This window comes from Saimiri boliviensis, chromosome 1 (genome assembly GCF_048565385.1).
Source record: "Saimiri boliviensis isolate mSaiBol1 chromosome 1, mSaiBol1.pri, whole genome shotgun sequence".
NCBI classification, from domain to species: Eukaryota; Metazoa; Chordata; class Mammalia; order Primates; family Cebidae; genus Saimiri; species Saimiri boliviensis.
In genome coordinates, this window is record NC_133449.1 from 218,681,516 (window position 1) to 218,700,875 (window position 19,360).

The 19,360-nt window shown below is 34.4% G+C and overlaps 1 protein-coding gene across 4 annotated transcripts in view; it reads right to left on the minus strand.

Annotated features, from left to right (window-relative positions):
* The window catches only part of ADGRV1 (adhesion G protein-coupled receptor V1), a 583,497-nt gene that overhangs the window by 432,921 nt on the left and 131,216 nt on the right, over positions 1-19,360 (minus strand). For all 4 annotated transcript variants that reach the window (XM_074383772.1, XM_003920760.4, XM_074383775.1 and 1 more), the window contains exons 35-42: positions 13,353-13,483; positions 12,334-12,433; positions 11,431-11,610; positions 10,611-10,774; positions 7,336-7,429; positions 4,404-4,482; positions 4,156-4,294; positions 3,038-3,179 (exon numbers count right to left, since the gene is read on the minus strand). In XM_074383772.1, the coding sequence (XP_074239873.1) occupies positions 3,038-3,179; positions 4,156-4,294; positions 4,404-4,482; positions 7,336-7,429; positions 10,611-10,774; positions 11,431-11,610; positions 12,334-12,433; positions 13,353-13,483 (1,029 nt within the window). The remainder of the gene's footprint in view (positions 1-3,037; positions 3,180-4,155; positions 4,295-4,403; positions 4,483-7,335; positions 7,430-10,610; positions 10,775-11,430; positions 11,611-12,333; positions 12,434-13,352; positions 13,484-19,360) is intronic.

A 19,360-nucleotide genomic window follows, 5' to 3' on the forward strand; every position in this document is an offset into this window, starting at 1 on the left:
TATAAATCAAAACTATGAAAATAGTATAAAATACAGTAAAATATTTTATAGCATTTGAGTGAAAAGGCCTAAGTAGGATTTAAAAGCATATCAGAAAATATCTAATATTTTAATATTAGACTTTTTTAAATTTGAGACAGAGTTTCACTCTTGTTGCCCAGGCTGGAGTGCAATGGTATGTTTTCAGCTCACCGCAACCTCCACCTCCTGGGTTCAAGTGACTTTCTTGTCTCAGCCTCCCAAGTAGCTGGGATTACAGGCATGTGCCACCACACCCAACTAATTTTTTGTGTTTTCAGTAAAGACAGGGTTTCACCATGTTGGCCAGGATGGTCTCGATCTCTTGACCTCGTGATCCACCCGTCTCAGCCTCCCAAAGCACTGGGATTACAGGCATGAGCCACCTGTTGCGCCTGGCAATTTTAAAAATTTTGATAATAAGAGACAATATAATAAAAAGTAAACGGCAGACTGGGAGAAATATCTACAATATATTTAAGAGGCAAAGGGTTGAATTCAAAATATATGACTATTCCTACAAATCAATAAAGCTAAAAACCAAAAAAAAGTACATAAGGGATACAAAAATCAGAATCACAAAGAAAATAAAAACCACAATAACCAGTATCAAACTCACTAAAAGGAAAATGAAAGAAAAAATGCACAATAATGCATAATACAACTACATATTTTTCAGTAATTTGAAATGGCATATAAAAATTTAAAGAAATTGCTGGTGAGGATATGGAGAAACTATTGTCTATGTACACATTGGAGTGTAACTAACACAGAAGGCAGTGGCTGAGTCCTTTCCACTCAACATGCATTGTACTGAACAGATAATCTTAATTATCCACATATACAAAGATTTATATACAAGGATATTTATTTAAACTTTATAAGGGTTTGGAAATAGTCTCTAAGTCAAATCAGTGGGGCAAGGTTTAAGAAATGACCAACTGCCAAAGCACTTATTTCTCTGAGGAATTTTTTAATCTTTAAAAATAGAAAATTACAAGTATAAAGTAACATTGAAAGAGCCCAACAGTATATTTCTTTCTCCTATCCATGGAGCTGGGCATGTAACCTACATGATTTGAATCAGATTTATATGAGGACCTTGTAGGAATGCTTGAACTTGAATACTCTGTCTTCCTGTTATATGAAATGCAAAAGAATGATCCTGATCACTATCTTATGACAATGAATAACGTTAGCCCTGCAATGAAGCCAATATTCCAAAAGGCAAAGAAAAGAGACAGAAAATCTCAGGATCTTTGGCAGCATTAAGTCCTGCTCCCACCTCCTCTAAAGCCATATGTCTCTGTACCCCCAGGTTATATAAACCAATAAATTATATGTGTATAAATCCATTTCCATTGGGTTTTCCATTACTTATATAGAGACTATTCTCAACCAACATATGGTATTCATTCACACAACTCTTTACCAACCCACTATGTTCTACAAGAAAATGATCTGAACTCAAACATATACTCTTTGAATTTGAAACATCAGCCACAGCCTTAAAAAAAAAAAAAAAAAAAAAAAAAAAAAAAGCTTCTGGGTGGGGACTTAGAAATATCAATGTATTTTATCAACATAGCAAGAAAGTAAAAACCAATTCTTGGGTTATTCAGAATTATTTCATATTTTCTACTATTTTTCTATTTGTAAAAATTTTACAAATAAAATTTTTCCATAAAGGCCAATAATTTGGGAAGACAAATGTTCATTAAATTAAAAATTAAGAAAAAAAAAAACCCTGCTCAGCCACTGACTAAGACAGGAGTTTGAAGGGTCAGTCAACATTCAATCCTTGAAATTCACTTGGCTTGTCTGTCATCAGAGGAAATGGAAGTGACTTCTTAAGAGCTCTTCCAACCCTAAAGTTCTGTATGTTCCTGAGTTTTCTCCTTTGTCTCTTTCTTACCTTCTCTAAATAGTCAGCACAATACTTAACAAGCAATGGAATAGGATGACTATTCACAACAATATCAAACTGTTCCAACCAAAGAATTATGACCCCCATAATCTGTCTGAATTATCAATATAACTCAACTCTATGTGGAAATACTACAGAGTAGATGACACTAAGGGAACTGCCTTTGTAATTCCTTCTATTGCTAAGTAGGAAACCAAAACAAAACTCAAATTGCAAAGGAAAGATAACTACAAATAAAATAAACTTACAATAACTGAAGAAATAATTTATTATCTGTAGTATCAACATACTTTTTTGTCTTTTACATATATGCACCCATACATCAACACACACAAGCTAGAGGCACTGTTACGCAGACACCAGAATTCAGAAATGTTCTAACTTAAAATCATTCTCATTGTAAGCACAGAAAACCACCAAGACTTTCTTATTTTTATTATTTTATTTTTTTATTTTACTTTAAGTTCTGGGGTACATGTGCAGATCCTGAAGGATTGTTACATAGGTATACACATGCCATGGTGGTTTGCTGCTTCCATCCCCCCATCACCCACATTAGGTATTTCTCCTAATGTTATCCCTCCCTAATCTCCCCACCCCCTGCTATCCCTCCTCTAGAACCCCACCCTCCAACAGACTCCAGTGTGTGATATTCCCCTCCCTGTGTCCATCTGTTCTTATTGTTCAACACCCACTTATGAGTAAGAACATGTGGTGTTTGGTTTTCTGTTCTTGTGTCAGTTTGCTGAGAATGATGGTTTCCAGATTCATCCATGTCCCTGCAATGGACATGAACTCATCCTTTTTTTATGGCTGCATAGTATTCCATGGTGTATATGTGCCACATTTTTTTTTATCCAGTCTATCTTTGATGAACATTTCGGTTGGTTCCAAATCTTGGCTATTGTAAACAGTGCCACAATGAACATATGTGTGCATGTGTCTTTACAATATATCTATTTACAACCCTTTGGGTATATACCCAGTAATGGGATTGTCCCACCAAGACTTTCTAATCCCTTTATATCTGCCCCCATATTAAGGAACTCAGCATGAAGGAGAGGAAGCTGTTTATAAGAAATTATTAATTACCTATTGTATTTTTCCCTAGCTCTAGTCCAGGAGAAGGATTTGTTAAAATCAGCTGAAATTTTTCATCTCCTTCTGGAATGTCATCATCAAGAATCAAGATATTGACACTTTTAAACCTTTCTCCATCAGCAAAATGAAGAATCTGGTCAAAAAGGTAAAAGCAGACAGTATTATATTTATATAAACTGTGAGTTTCTACAGAATGTTTGGAAAGAAATACAATATAGTTGTGAATATAAAAAAATAAGCTATTTTACACTGAATTTTGTTTCCTTATTTTTTAGTTTATATCTTTTCATTCAAATTGGCAACATTAAGTTTAAAAAGTAAAAACTATGGTTGCGGGGAGGCAAGTGCAGTGGCTCATGCCTATAATCCCAGCACTTTGGGAGGCCGAGGCAGGCTGATCATTTGAGGCCAGGAGTTCAAGACCAACCTGGCCAACATGGTGAAATACACTAAAAATACAAAATACACTAAAAATACCAAAAAAAAACAAAAATTAGCCGGGTGTGCTGGTGGGCACCTGTAATCCCAGCTACTCAGGAGGCAGGAGAATTGCTTGAACCCGGGAGGTGGAGGTTGCAGTGAGCCGAGATCATACCATTGTACTCCAGGCTGGGTGACAAGAGTGAGACTCTGTCTCCAAAAAAATTATGAGAGAAGAGAAGAAAGTAAACATTTGACTAAGAAATAAAAGGCATGAGGAGACCAAGTAAAAGGATTTTAAAACACTAAAAGTGTTTCCGTGAGCAAAAATAAAGAAATAAAAGAGTTAAATTTTTCAAGAAGTAGGAGAAACATTTGGGAAGATTATCTAATGATATAGATTCTTTATTATTACAGATTGTATCCTCCAGTATCAAATACTAAAATGAAATAGTTAATCCATACAAAATAATATTTAGAATAGTACTGAAAATTCCATTTACACTTACTAAAATAGTGAAGGGAACTATTTTACCATGTAGAAATCTTCTTTCCTAATTTACTGTGAAATATGTAATGGTTTATTGGGAATAATTTATTTATATGGGATCTAAATCACTGTAATTCTCAAGAAATAATGATGATAAAATAATTTGTAAAAGTTATCTGTGATAGATTTTGAGACTCACCATTGGGGTGAAGTTGTAATCCAGTCCCAGTTGTGCTTCCAAATTCTGAGCATACACAAACAAGGAAACATGGCCAAGAGCTTCTCTGTTCCTCTGGGCTACCAATGTTAAACTTCCATGGACTTCATTTACTTCAAACCTATAACATAGTAAAAATATAAATAAATTTTTTCCTTATAAACTTTTATTTGGTAGATAGTAAAGAATATGAAACCCAGAAGAGGACTCTCACGCAGCCTTGGGCTTACCTGCTATGTTGCCATTCAATTACACCTCGGGCCCCATCATTAGCATCAATAATAATTTGTGCAGTCAAACCTTCTGAATCTAAAAAAACATAGAAGCATATCTTAACATACATATAAATTATTAAAAATACTTTTTAATATAGGCTTTAAAGACAGTCCCTTTGAGATCATATAGTTCCTAACATGCAGGTATTAACATTACTCAAAAGATGTTTAAGAAAATAAAGAGACAATACTTATCATATCTGAATAAGGACATTTTTGGCTAACAAGAGCCACTGATTTATAGAAATTTAATCATCTGAGAACAGTAGAAAATAATAAGCAACTGAGATTATGGTTTTTATCTTTACTATTTTAGTTAGTTAAAACATACTTGGTATCTCTATTCTACAATATCACTATTTCAGGAGGAAAGGAAAATGGGGACAGTTGGAAGGAGCAGAAAGAACAAAAAAGGGAAAAACAAATGGGAAATGAATGCAGGGAATGGTACAAAGAAAAATATCGGTGTGCAAAGGAGACACAGAGAGACAGGGACATAAACAGAAGTTGAGACACGTGAGAAAGATGGGGAAAATGTTTGGTGAAGTAAAGAGAGATTAATATCAAAGTAAACTTATCTTTTCCTTTTATTTTTATTCTGTCCATCAAATTCAGTATATTACCAATACCTTAAAATATTAACTAACCAACCCTGCTCCTGGTTGGCTTTTTGTTTCAGTCTTTTTTTTTTTTTTACAATTTTATCTGTCAATTTAATGTAAATTTTTTTTAATTCTACATATAAGTGAGATTATGTAGTATTTCTTTTTTTTTAATTGCATTTTAGGTTTGGGGGTACATGTGAAGAACATGCAAGATTGTTGCATAGATACACACATGGCAGTGTGATTTGCTGCCTTCCTTCCCCTCACCTGTATCTGTCATTTCTCCCCATGCTATCTCTTCCCACCTCCCCACCTTCCTGTCCCTCCCCCATATCCCCCCAACAGACCCCAGCGTGTAGTGCTCCCCTCCCTGTGTCCATGTGTTCTCATTGTTCAACACCTGCCTATGAGTGAGAACATGCAGTGTTTTGATTTTCTGCTCTTGTGTCAGTTTCCTGAGAATGATGGTTTCCAGGTTCATCCATGCCCCTACAAAGTACGCAAACTCATCGTTTTTGATGGCTGTGTAATATTCCATGGTGTATATGTACCACATTTTCCCTATCCAGTCTATAGTCGATGGGCATTTGGGTTGGTTCCAGGTCTTTGCTATTGTAAACAGTGCTGCAATGAACATTCATGTGCATGTGTCCTTATAGTAGAATGATTTATAATCCTTTGGATATATACCCAGTAATGGGATTGCTGGGTCAAATGGGATTTCTATTTTTAGGTCATTGAGGAATCACCACACTGTCTTCCACAATGGTTGAACTAATTTACACTCCCACCAACAGTGTAAAAGTGTTCCTATTTGTCCACATCCTCTCCAGCATCTGTTGTCTCCAGATTTTTTAATGATCGCCATTCTAACTGGTGTGAGATGGCATCTCAATGTGGTTTTGAAATATTACTAACTCTGCTCCTGATTGCTTTTTGGTTTTGATTTGATTTTTGTTTTTAATACTTTGTTCTTTACCTTTTAAATTTTAGAGGTGCTACCTTAGTCTAGGATACTTAAGGATATCTGCCCAGATGGGGAAAGGGTAGGAAGAGTATAATTCTCTGTAGAGTGAAAAGAACAACACTGTCCAGGAAAAAATATAAAATGAGAGTTTGTTCCCAACAGACAACAGGCTAAAAAGAAGAGATTCTAAAATCAGGCCACACCATTGAAACCAGCTCTACCACTCTCTAGCAGTGTGATTTGGGGCATATGACTCAGCTTCTCTTAGCCTAAGCTACCTCATCTGTAAAGATGTAAGTAATGACATTACTAATATACAAAGCACTTGAAATAGGAGCATTAGAAAGCACTCAACAGACGTCAATTATTGAAATTATCTCAGTATAAGGATGAAAGAAATATGTATTGTTTGCTTAATTTTTTTAATGTCAATAATAATCTTGTAATAACACTTGATGTAAACAAGCTAGTCATTGGAATCACCTATTTCTTTAGGAAAAGAACTGAAACTTTTCAAACAATAATAGGTTAGAACCTGATTATTTCCTTTCAATATTTTCAAAGTTAATCGAAATGAGCTTCAGAAATGAATGAGGAATGCCTGTTCTCCAGGCCAGTGCTCCTGGCCACGCTTTTCTTCCTTTGATCAAAATCAACTTTCCCCTGTCCAGCACACCTTCTAACCAACTCAGCACCACCCTCTATTGGCCATCAGACCTACAGGCTTCAGACAAAATTTACCAGCAGTAAATGTCCACACTGAAAACAGGAGTTTGTGTTTAAACATAGGAATACACCTTTTAAAGAAATCTAGATAAGTTTGTACCAAGGTTCAGGTTTTACCTTTTAGTCTGTAATGAATTAACTGAGTTTTTTCTAAAAGCATGAAAAGAAAAAGACAAAAGGTCAAAAAGAAGCAGAAAACACAACAAAGTAACAAAGAAGCAAATGATACCACTGCTTAACCTAAAGGAAAATAAAAACATCTGAGAGTTTGAGATCTAATGAAAACAGCTAATTTTAAAAGAAAATGAAAGGAAAATACCTTCCAAAGAACTATTTTGAGGATTACAAATTTGTTTATAAAATAGTTGTAAAATTTAAAGAACATCACACAATTTTTAATGTCTTTACATTGTTCAATGTAAAAATTGCAATATATGAGAATCTCTAAATAAAAATATAAAAGCCCATCATATTTTGACAAATAGCCAAGATTAACAAAACAGCACAATGATCACTTCCGATTCAAGGACGAAGTTTCTTCATTTCATTTGAAGTAAGTAAAAAGAAACAAACAAGAAACCCCTCATACCAAGTCTGGGAGGAAATGAAGTTGAAGCAGCCATGATAAGTTCAACATGAGTTAAATTCACCAGGAAATATTCTTCTAGCTCTGGTATATCATCCTGCAAAAATTATACCTATTAAATTCCTTTAATGATATTCTCAAAGTAATTAAGCCTCAGAATCTGTTTTTAAATTAACTTTTTAAATTAAACTATATAACTAGTATATAGACAATACAAAAATGGCACCATAAAGTAGACAGATGTAAATCAGAAAAAATAAATATAAAAGTATTAAACTTATACTTGGTTGTATAGCAAGTAATTAGGTTGACCCATAGAAACCACTTAAAAATTTTAACATTTTAAACCTAGATTTATATAAAAACCAACTATAAAAATATATAAGCCTAATTATTTTAAGCATAATTTGAACAGAATATTTTAAATTACCTTAATATTCAATGTGTAGAATAAGGAATAGAATACCATGAAAAAAGGCGGGGGGGGCGGGGCTTGGCAGCTCAAGGAGACCTAGTACCAAATTCTATAAATTTAAGTAAGTTACTTAAATTTTAGGACCCAATTCTATCTCTATAATAGGGGAAATAATAGCTTTTTTGGGTGGGAGATTGTAATAATGATCATAAATCATGTGTAGAGTGGCCTAGAGAGAATGCTTTAAAATTAACAGCTATTATTATTAATCCCTAGTCCACATAATAGCAATGAAAACAAGGCAGGTACAAAAAAAATAAGGATTAACAAAATCCATATCAAGAGTGATCAGCTAGCCATCAATATTTACATAGAAACACAATGTGTGTGTATTTTTATGCATATATAATCTCAGTACATACTCACCAATATGTACTTTTCCCCTCACCTTATTTAATGGAGTCATGTTTCCAAGTAAAGAATAAGTGAAAATCATGGTCCCTAGACTGTCTTATGTAATAAGACAACCAATAAGTTACAAGGTCAGTGACACAGAAGGACTGCTCTATGTATTCTTACTGTGCCCCATCCCCCATTCAGTAACTCCTCCCTACCACTCCCAGGGCAACTTGCTCCTCTATGCACAGGCCTGCAGTCTCTTAATCTAGTGCTACTCAGGGAACAGAAAGGATTGCAAAGAGCTAGGAAGAAATAAAGCTGGAACCAAAACCCCATATTCAAAAAAACTAGACTCTTCAGAGAAAAGAAGGGTGACTGTGTATTCTCTGCTTTAAAAACGAACATGTCTAAGGAATAATCAATCCATTTATTTATAGTTATTAATAAGTATACATTTGATAGATAACTTGAGTATACATTTGAAAGAATATACATTTGAAAGATAACTTACTTGAAAGTTTTCTCAAATTTCATGTTATATCCCATATACTGACATAGTACTATCTTTAATTTTATAGGTTTATAATTTGTATACTGTTATATTAGGTCATAGTGCCACAGTAATCAATAAAATAAGTTACTGACTTCAGATAGTAGATGGTTTACACCACTTATAATTTTGTAAACATAAAAGCCTCCAAGATAAAATATTTTTAAAAATAGAACTCCCAAAATACATAGTAATTGAAAAATATTTTTTTAACTGCAATATTCATGTTTTCTCCCTCTTGCCACTCCTGTATCTTAAACATCTCTTGCAAATGTATGTAGGTAATTCATCCACTATGTCAATTACCAAACAACATGAGGCTCTATAATATGAAAAATTATTTAAAACACAATTTAAATCACTAATGATTAAGTTTAACCTAACCAAAATCGCATTTCATGCCATCAGCCTCTAGCAAGTTTTTCCCTATATCTGATTTAACCAGTCCTACCAACAAAGATTCTGACATACATCGATTTGCTGGTCCAAATAATCCTTTTGATTAATCAAAATACTCCTTGAAACCTCTTAAGTCTATGCCATCTTAAAGGGGACTATCCTAAGAAAATTATCTTTATCACAGACATGTCTATAATAAAATACATAATAGCAGGCCAGTCTATCTAAATAAGAACAGAAACCCCTGTGTGCCTAAAGAAACAAACAAAAACAACAAAAATCAAAAAAATAAATAAGCTGATTTAAAGGTACCAGCAGGGTGAACCAAGCAGAAAAGAATTCACTAAGTTTCTGGTATTATAATTGTAAAGTATCCAAACCTTATATTAAAAGAAGAGTAGTATTTTCTTACAAATAGAAAAAAACTCAGGTAAACTTCGTTTTCATAAAACTTGATGTCTTAAATGCAAAGTTACTAGAAGTATCTTACTAAATGTTACTACCTCTGTTATAGACTCTTCCATCACTATGTATTTACTTCAGGTTTTATACAATAATAAGGAAATTGTGGGGAACATTCCCGTGTGAGACCCCTAAAAGGCGTGAGTCTCACTATACGGTGAGTTTGATCCCAAACACAGTTTCCTACTGGAGGCAGTCGAGCTATCCGGAAATATAGGAACTGAAAGATGAATGATCAGTTTCTAATATCAACCACAATATCGTTTGGGCCTAAAATTATGCGTTGCTGCTAGACCAAGTAACCCCCTACCAGCAACCGGTTCCTGCTTTTAACCTTTTTATGACTCTCTCTTTAAGAACAAGTTTTAACCTTTTCTTTACTTACCTGACTGCCTAATGGTTTAACTGTCGATATTTGCAAAGCAAATGCCACCATAAGGGATGGCATTGATTCCTGACTCAGAGATTCCTGAATGGGGAAGTTGAGTTAAGTTGAGTTAGGAGTAGACAAAGGAGAATCCGGTTAAAAGATATTCTGATGAGCAAAACCAGAAAACCTTTTCACATCTCAGTTCTAAAACAAGATCAAACCAGAGATACCTGCAGCCAGGAGGAATAATGTCTGGATGTAAACAAGCTTTGTGATTACAGGAAATTCTGTTACTTTTTACAACCACTGATTGCATATCTGATTTCTCTATTGTATAGACCATGTAAGGTATACATTTGCATTTCCTCTTGCAACCATTGTGTATCTGATTTCTCTCTTGTATAGGCCATGTAAGGTGTACATTTGCATTTCCTCTTGCTATGACGTAAACCAGAGCCAAGAAAGTGTATTTATTCCTGGCCTTTGAAAAATAAAATTTGCTGTTTAGGCACAGCCTATCAGCCCTCCAGATGCCTCGCTTTCTCTCTCTCTGTCTTTATTAATTTTCTAGGTGCACTCCCTCTTCCAGGTATTGGGACCCTCTTGCAGGTCGAGAGACCCCGGGGCAGACGTGCCTACCCGTCCCGGACGGTCCACGACAGGAAATAATAGGAGAATTTTACCTCAAGAATGGTAATGTTGATGGCTGCTGCTGTTTCCCCTTCTTCTAAAATCAGAAAGCCAAGAACAGGGACGAAATCAGCTTCTGGCTCTGCTAGGTTTCCTACTGTTTGGTTCTTCAGACTCAGCATTCCAGGAATGGTGGCATATGTGACATTGATAGCTCCTAATTGAATTGGTTGCAAAAAATGTTTTATAAATCTGTAAACTTTTATAATAATTTCCCATTGTGAATTTTTTGCCTTTCCTAAAAGCACCCTTTGTAGCTAGCATTATTGGTCCCAATTCCTCACCCCTTCCTATATCCCCAATCTTTACCATGTGATGGCTCATGGGTGTCTCACTGCGGGAAAAACTTATTTACCTGCCTCTAGACTGTAAATCTGGATATATGACTTGTTTTGGCCAATAGAACAAAGTAAAAGTGATATGCTGGTTCTAACCCTAGATCTCAGGGGGCTTTAGACATTTTCACTTGGTCTTTTGTGCTACCAGTGGTTCCAGGAGAAGAATAACAGACATATGAAATAGAGCCACCCATGGCCAAGCCCAGTGTAGATTAGCAGACCCAGAGACAGCCTAAATTACTGTTACTGCTGTAATGTTATGTTTGTTAATTACACAGAATTTCTGTGAAAACAGATTATTTCTTTTAAAAAGAAATAATCTTTTCAGAAATAAAGAAGTTATAAAGTTCTGTCCTAAATGAAGAAATATTTTTTTCCTGTCCCTGATTTATTTTAGCAGTGGCTTTTATCCACACAAGTAGAATATTAATAAGTACTTCCCTGGAAACCCCATTCAAACTAGAGTAACACAAACCTAGAGATCCAAATTCTCTGTTGATGAAAAGCTGAATTGTTACGTTAGCCTCTTGCAGTAAAACAAATCTTGATGAAAGAGCAAAATTTAAAACTCCATGTGGTTCATCACTGGCTTCTACTGTGAGGACGGCTGCATATCCTTGAGCATCAAGCAGGGCGATTCCTGCTGGTGGAACTCCTAAAAATGTCAGGGACCACATCAAGGAATCTAACAGTGATTTGGCATTAGCTTTTAATTGCTGGACTATAACCTCACTCTCTGAAACATACTGAGGTAATCAAAGAGTATTCCATTTACTTCTCTAACAAATCTTCAGGTTAACCTGTTTTGGGCAATAGAACAAGGTAAAAGTGATGATGTGCTGGTTCTAACCCTAGACCTCAGGGGGCCTTACACATTTTCACTTGGTCTTTTGTGCTACCAGTGGTTCCAGGAGAACCAACAGAATCCACAATCCATTTTTCCTTCAGGTAAAAGGTCATGAATTTCTTCACTTCACATACTACTATCATTCTTGGTTATATTGGTTATCAGAATTATAGAAATTGAGTAGAAACTGAGGAAGGTACCCAGATAATTTGCTTAAAAAATATCCATATAATTGGTCCAAAATTCAAATTGGCCTGTAAGTCTCAAGTTAATTTAAAAAAAAAAAAAAATTCTATCTTTGGAAATCAATTTTATTCTTTAAGTAACCATTTAGCAAAGTTTTCAGAGCTTTTCTTCCGAAGTCCATAAAGTATTCCCATACGGTGCTAACGTTTTTTGGATCTAACGTTTCTAGGGGATACATAATAGAGTAACATTTTAAAAATTGGTATGCATCTAATTTGTTAAATACAGAGATAACTATTTTCTTTCCTTTCTGAATATATATAAAAAAATTAAATTCTGAAGTACCTTGTGTCCTGACATCATACAGAATGACTTGGTATAATTCTTTCTCCTCAGGAATGCTGTCATCCAACAAATGCACACACAACGTTTCATTCAATGACCCCTATGTCAAACAGAAAGAAATCCATCCCTCTATCATTACTGAATATGAACTATCTCCTGCTTTATTTTATTGGCCTTATAAATTTTGCAGCCAAACATTTTCTTTTTCTTTTTCTTTTCTTTTCTTTTTTTTTTTTTTTTTTTGAGACAGAGTCTCACTCTTGTTGCCCAGGCTGGAGTGCAAAGGTTCAATCTCTGCTCACCACAACCTCCGCCTCCCAGGTTCAAGTGATTCTCCTGCCTGGGCCTCCTGAGTAGCTGGGATTACAGGCATGCCCCACAATGCCCAGTTCATTTTGTATTTTTAGTAGAGACAGGTTTTCTCCATGTTGGTCAGGCTGGTCTCGAACTCCTGACTTTAGGTGCTCTGCACACCTCAGCCTCCCAAAGTGCTGGGATTACAGGCATGAACCACCATGCCCAGCCCACATTTTCATTTAAACAAAAGTTTTTAAAAGATGAATAAAAATCACTGACTCCTGGGAACCTAAGCTTCAAGCAGACGGGATAATTGTGGAAGATCTTGAATGCTGAGCTAATGAATGTAAATGTTAATTCATTGAACAATGTAGCACTATTGAAAATCTCAAAGCAAAAAGTTGGGGAGGTTTCTACAACAATGGTGAATAAAAAAAACTGGAGCAGAGAAAAGAAAACAAGTGCTTCAGGGACACTAGTCATTAGAAACCCAATGTACTACTCAAGGCAGAAGGTAATATTGGCTTGGCTTAATATGGAGTCAATGGGAAGAAAGAGAAAAAGAATTAGGTATTAACATCAAAGAATTCATACAAAGTAGGTGTGGAGAAGAGAGAAAGATAATAACTACAATAGTACTGCTTTTCTATCTCATTTTCCTCAAAATACACCATTTTTTCTAGATATTTGTGATCGACTTCTTTTTGTTTTTGCAGTATTACCTCAGGAAAGAAAAGTTGTCCACTGAAGTTAGCAAAATTAAGTTCTAGATTTTGCCCAATAATTTTCCAGTTAACAGTAACATTTCCTCGACCAGGGGCAGTTCTTATCACATGGAATTGCAAAATTTCTCCTGCAAAAAAATGTATACACTGATAAATGCTTAATGGAAAATAAACTTCACATTTGAACTCAACAAAACCCAAATCCCAAGCATGCAACTATTACACCATCTTTCCCAAGAACATTACAAAGCTATTCTGTTATGAATTTTCAAGAAGCTTTATAATGCTTATTGTTTATTATCCCACTTCTAAATACTTCCATTTAGTAGAACTTCAGGAAATTCAATATGTAAATGTTATAAAAGCACATGCTAAAATGGGAAACACAAACTTTTATGCACTCCAAAACATGCACCAGAACATATGTGTTCTGTAAATTAAAGGAAATTATAAAGTCCTCATGGTAATAACACAAGTAAATTCTTCCTTCACTTTTCAAAATGGCACAAATTCCTTACACTGATATGCAATGTGATTTTACACAATGCATGCATAAAAATGCTTGCAAATACCTGAAAATCACATTTCTTTAGTTGTAACTTACATATACCATCAATGATTTTGTTTTATAAAAAGAAATACAAAGGAAAGGTGTCAAATCTGTACATCAACATCTGTAACTTCACCAAAGTTACAGTTAACCTTCCTGGATGATGGAAATATTTTAGATCTCTTCCATTCCTGGCTTTTATCCCCATATAATACTTTACAAAAGTGAAGAACTTCATGATAACATTTCTTTCAAACTGCTAAAAGCACAAAGTAAGCTGTTAGGGAGTGTGCTAATGGCTATATGACTTGTTGAAAAGATGCTCAATTCACTAGTTTTATATGATGGTGAACACAAGTTAAGAAATACCAATGAACTGTATCACTAAAAACATTATTATGCAAAGCTACAAAGATGTTTAAAAAGATTTAGAAGACAACATCCTTGATCAAATTGTATAGAATATACATGTAGTTAAAAACCATAAACATTCACTAAAAATGCCACCTTTAGTTTAGTTTGTTATACAAGTAACTTCTGTGTATATAAGTAAAATCTTCCAACACTTTTTAAAGAGTAGAAATAAAGCAATAAAATACAAACACCCTTTTCAAGTATTTTTCAAACTGCCACATTGTTTTATTTCTGAAGACAACTGAACAAATATTTCTTATAGGAAGGTTTCTTAAAATATCATGAATTAATTAATTTAGAAACTATCTTAATTTCAATTTAAAAACTCAAGTTTTCCTGCTAAATTTAAACACACGCACAATTTTAACACAATGAACATTTTAAGGAGAGGGGAGAAGACAAAAGCATTCGAAAGACTTTTTAAAACAAATTTTAAGTGTATCATTACAAAAAAAATTTAGTTACCATTACGTTAGTAAACTATGTCTTAGATTTATTTTTTAAAAACACAGGAATTTCTAGATCAGATTGCACAAAGATAGGGATAAAACTGAGACTATATAGTCAGCCATAATTGCTAGCATACCATTTAAAAATTTTGTATTTGTATAACTTGTTAACAAAATATAGACATGACTATGAAACTCTGGTGTCTCTCTATTGTACAATATGTAGAACTTCTTATAGAGCAAGTTTGAAATATCAAAAAACAAAAATTACTGAAAAGCACAGAAAAATTCTTTATTAAGCTATTTCACCTACAGTGCTGTCTGGTGACTCTTTCATAAGAGTCATGGTTTTCAAACTTTTCCAATCACAAAACTTGTTAATGGTTCAAAAAGAAAATTATGGAAGTTTAATGAAGTGCTAAAGTGCAAAGAGAACATAAATGGCAAGAAAACAAAATGTAGGTCAACAAAGATCCATGTTGAAGGGCAATCTATAATCACAATAATAAACTTGCAGTTGCAAGTCTGTACATAGATTTGGGAATAAAAATATCATTTTAAGGTAAAAGTAAAAATAAAATGCTTAGAAGAAAAGAAAGTAAAATCTTCAACAAACTTACTATATGTAAAATCATTCAAAGTCTAATACTACTTCATCAATATCACCTCTGAAAATTTAAAAAGTTACCATGAAAGTAACTTGCATGAAAATACTGTAAAAATATACTTTGAAGTATGACATACACACACATACACACAAACACATGTGCACACACACTCATATAGGGAAGCACATATAAATAAAACATAAATGAAGTATTTCTTAAATATAATCTTGTAAGCCTACTGAAAATATATCATGCCAACAGCAGGAATAGTATAAATTTTTTTCTAAGCAATAATCAAAAGGGAGGTATTGATTCTTTCTCTTTATTGCAGACTCCCAGGAACCAGATACATTTAAAATGTCTCCTGGAAAAAAATGACTGGACATATCAAAAAGCTACCTTCTGCCAGGGTGAAAAGTCAAACAGTCACAGGAAAAAGAACTCAAAAATAAGTGCTTAGTCTTCCAAATTTAACGGAAAAGGCAGAAGAAAAGTCTCGAGAGAGTATGTTATAATTAAATGACAAAGACTCTCCTAGGTACTAAACAGCCTTCTACATTTTGCCCAAGATGAAAGCTAGAAGAACTCTCACCTAACAAAGTGTCTGACTACATAACTGGAAGATCATCTTGATATGAAATCCACAGTTTACCAAAAAGTTAGTGACACATTTCAACTCTAAAGCAGATATTTCATATTGTGTCTATGACTAACCTAATGCAGATAAAGAATATAAATGAAGAATGCACTTTATAACCTTAAGTGTTTTAAACACTTATTTTCAAGACCGTAATTCTTTTTACAAATAATAACACCAAGTACAATGCATATAAAAATAATGGAAAACCAAAATACAGAAAATATATTTTAATAGATAAGTGTCTACATGACACAGGTATACTATCGAAATTGCCCTCTACAATAAAAAAGAAAAGGGGTTGAAACAGTTGTAGAAATATGAATAATGTGAAGCCCAGACTGTCAACAAGAACAGTTAAAAGTTGAGTGTTTCCAATAGAGTAGTTCTACATATTTCTTTAAAGAATCACATTTCTTGTTCAAATCTTTGTGTAAAAAAAAAGATTCATGCTGTCCCTAAGAGAAGAAAACATTTAAAATCCGTCGAACATGACAGGATGATTACAATGCTGCTGAGTTGGGTGACTGAGAGAAACATCTAGCACAGATTTATAAAGAGCACATTTATAACCAGTGTGCAACCACAGTAAAATACATTGTCCCATATTTCTAAATTTTGTCCATTACATTTGAAAGAAGGTAATATTTACCACTGGGCAGCTCTCCAACTGCATTAGGACAAAATGTAGAAATAGGATTCTACAGAATTCAATACATTGTTAGAAAAAAAGGCAATTCCTCCTCATGAATCAAAAATGCATTCTAGAGCCAGAAGTTCAGCATAGTCCACATTTTAAATCTAATCACATAAATGAAACTCTAACGCTAGGCCAAAAGCAATGTTAACACTGTAAAAATCTCACACAGCACGATTATTTTTGCCCCATTTGTTTAGCAGTTATCTCTGAAGAATCACTGCAATGTTTTCATTAATTCACTTTCATAAACTCAACACAATTCTCTGTGCAATTTTCATGATAAATATATAAGGCACATACAAAATACTGAACTATTGTGGCTTAGTATGGTTTTGAAAAAAATTATTTGGAATCTCTAGGAAAAGGCTTAGGAATGAAGAGAAAAAAAGTAAGTAAAAAATAGAAATTGACCCCAATATTTATGTAGAAAACGTAAAAAAAAAAAACCGAGGGCGTACTCATGCCAGCAATAAAAGCAATTTGGTGTTTTGGATTGATATGCTAAAGCAGATTTTTAACCCATAACACCTTTGGATCATTTATTTTAACTACTAATCCTGCTTCCTCTTTGCCATTCCTGCAGATCATTAGCTGTTAGATACTGACGAGGTCACAATATTGTTTTCAGGTGAAGTTCACCTAGGCCAGAGGCTGTAGGTGTTCATGTCTGCAGTTTCTCCAAGATGCTGTGGAAGCGAGCAAGAGGGCCTCAGTGTCTTCACAGCCCTCCAACTCACCACTACCACCACCATCCAGGCTCACAGATGCACTTTCACCACATTAGGGACCCTTCAGTTAAAATGTCTTCAGATTGATCCTAGACATCCAAATTCTTTTGTATTTTTTAGAAAGGAAATTTCATCATATAGCTGAAAAGCACACACCTAGTCTAGCTCTAAGTCTCTCCTTATATCTCAACTATCCTTTCCTTATCTCAGCAACTATTTATACCTTTCATACCACTAACACTTTCGCTTCTTCTTTTCCTTCCTGTATTTCTTCAACAAAACATAAAAAATCCAAAATGCTCCCCTTTCTTCTGTTTTCTCCAAAATCCTCCTCTCCTTGCTGTCATAGCCAATAAGCAGTGCCTCTCAAAACTCCGTGCTGTGAAGGACTGGGCATTTTGTTTTGTTTGCCTGAATCCATCAAAGGTTGACCCTTTTATAAAACACAATAAAATAAATGACTAGATAAGCTAAATAGCAAAAAACAAACACAAACAAAAAGCAAAACAAAAAAAAACATGCAAAATTGCAACCCATAGATACTGCTTTTGGATATTACAGCAGTGAAATTGTTATAAAAGTTTCCAATCCTCTTGTCACAGACTAGAAGCAAACACTGTCAACGGGCAGCCTCTTGAAACCCACACTGAGGAGCACTCCCTGATGGCTTCCACGTTTGTCATCCTTAGATATTTGCTTCCCATCCCCAATCCTCCTTTAAAATTCATCTACCATTGCTACTGTTTTATTTGGCCCATTTGAGATCTAACTCCCCTTTTTGGTCATGTTAGTATGAAACACTGATTACTCTGAGTGAAAATACACTCTCTCCCTGGTTTCTTCCTGCCTCTCCAGCAGGTTTCTCTCTCCTTTCAAGTAATTTTTATTTCCCAGCACCTTATTCTAATGTTCTGCATGGCTCCATTCTGATAACTTGCTTTTTTCCCTCTGTCCATAAAAATCATCATATTCATTCTCCAGATTTCAGCTATCATCTGGGAACACCCAGTGTCCATTTTTAACTTGAGACAGAGTCAGGTTCTCTCACTAATTTCCTTCCCTCACATAGTCATTGGTATTCAAATTCATTATTCTTCCAACTCAAATAATTTCAAATATTTACCAAAAGTTCCTGCATTGTCAAGTTCTGCAGCAGACGCAAGTTCAACCTAAACAAAGTCTCTCGTCACTAGGTGGTGCCCTACATAGCATGCGCTTTGCATTTGACACAGCTGGGCCTATGCACTACCACTGAAGAATTGTTGCTATTTCATCTCTCTCAAATTCAGTTTCCTTGTGTGAAAATCTGGAGTATATGTTTATACCTACTTCACAGGGCTGCTGTTAAACTTAAGTGAAATGAAGGTGGAATGTCTGGCAGATAGAAAATACTCCATCAATGTTATTGTTGTCATTATTAACTATCCCCCCAGTAACTTTTTATTTGTATTATGTCACAAATAACTTTTTGATAGTTGATAATCTGTCTTTAGGTTATATGTATGGCAACTTGTTAGTCCCTTTTACTCATTACTGCTATGATAACATGCAATTCCAAACCATTAATAAAAGTAGAGTACTGAAAATGGCTCAAATATTTGCATAGATAAATAAACTTGCAAGTTGGGAGTACAGTAAGAAAAAAGGTAAATAGAGTAAAATACATTCTGTTTTTGGCACAGCCACTAACTGTCTGACATTTCCAAGTCTTTCAACCTTCTCTGTGTTTCAATTTGTTTTCTCATCTATTAAATAGACATCCAGGTATACAATCTATATCCTTTCCATTTCTTAACTATTCAAGGTAAAATTATTTTTTAATTCCAGATATAAACCATGTAATCAAACACAGGGTATCAATACCTGTTTTACCCCAAAATGCCTTTACTCAAAGACAAAATAACCACTGTTTCAAACAC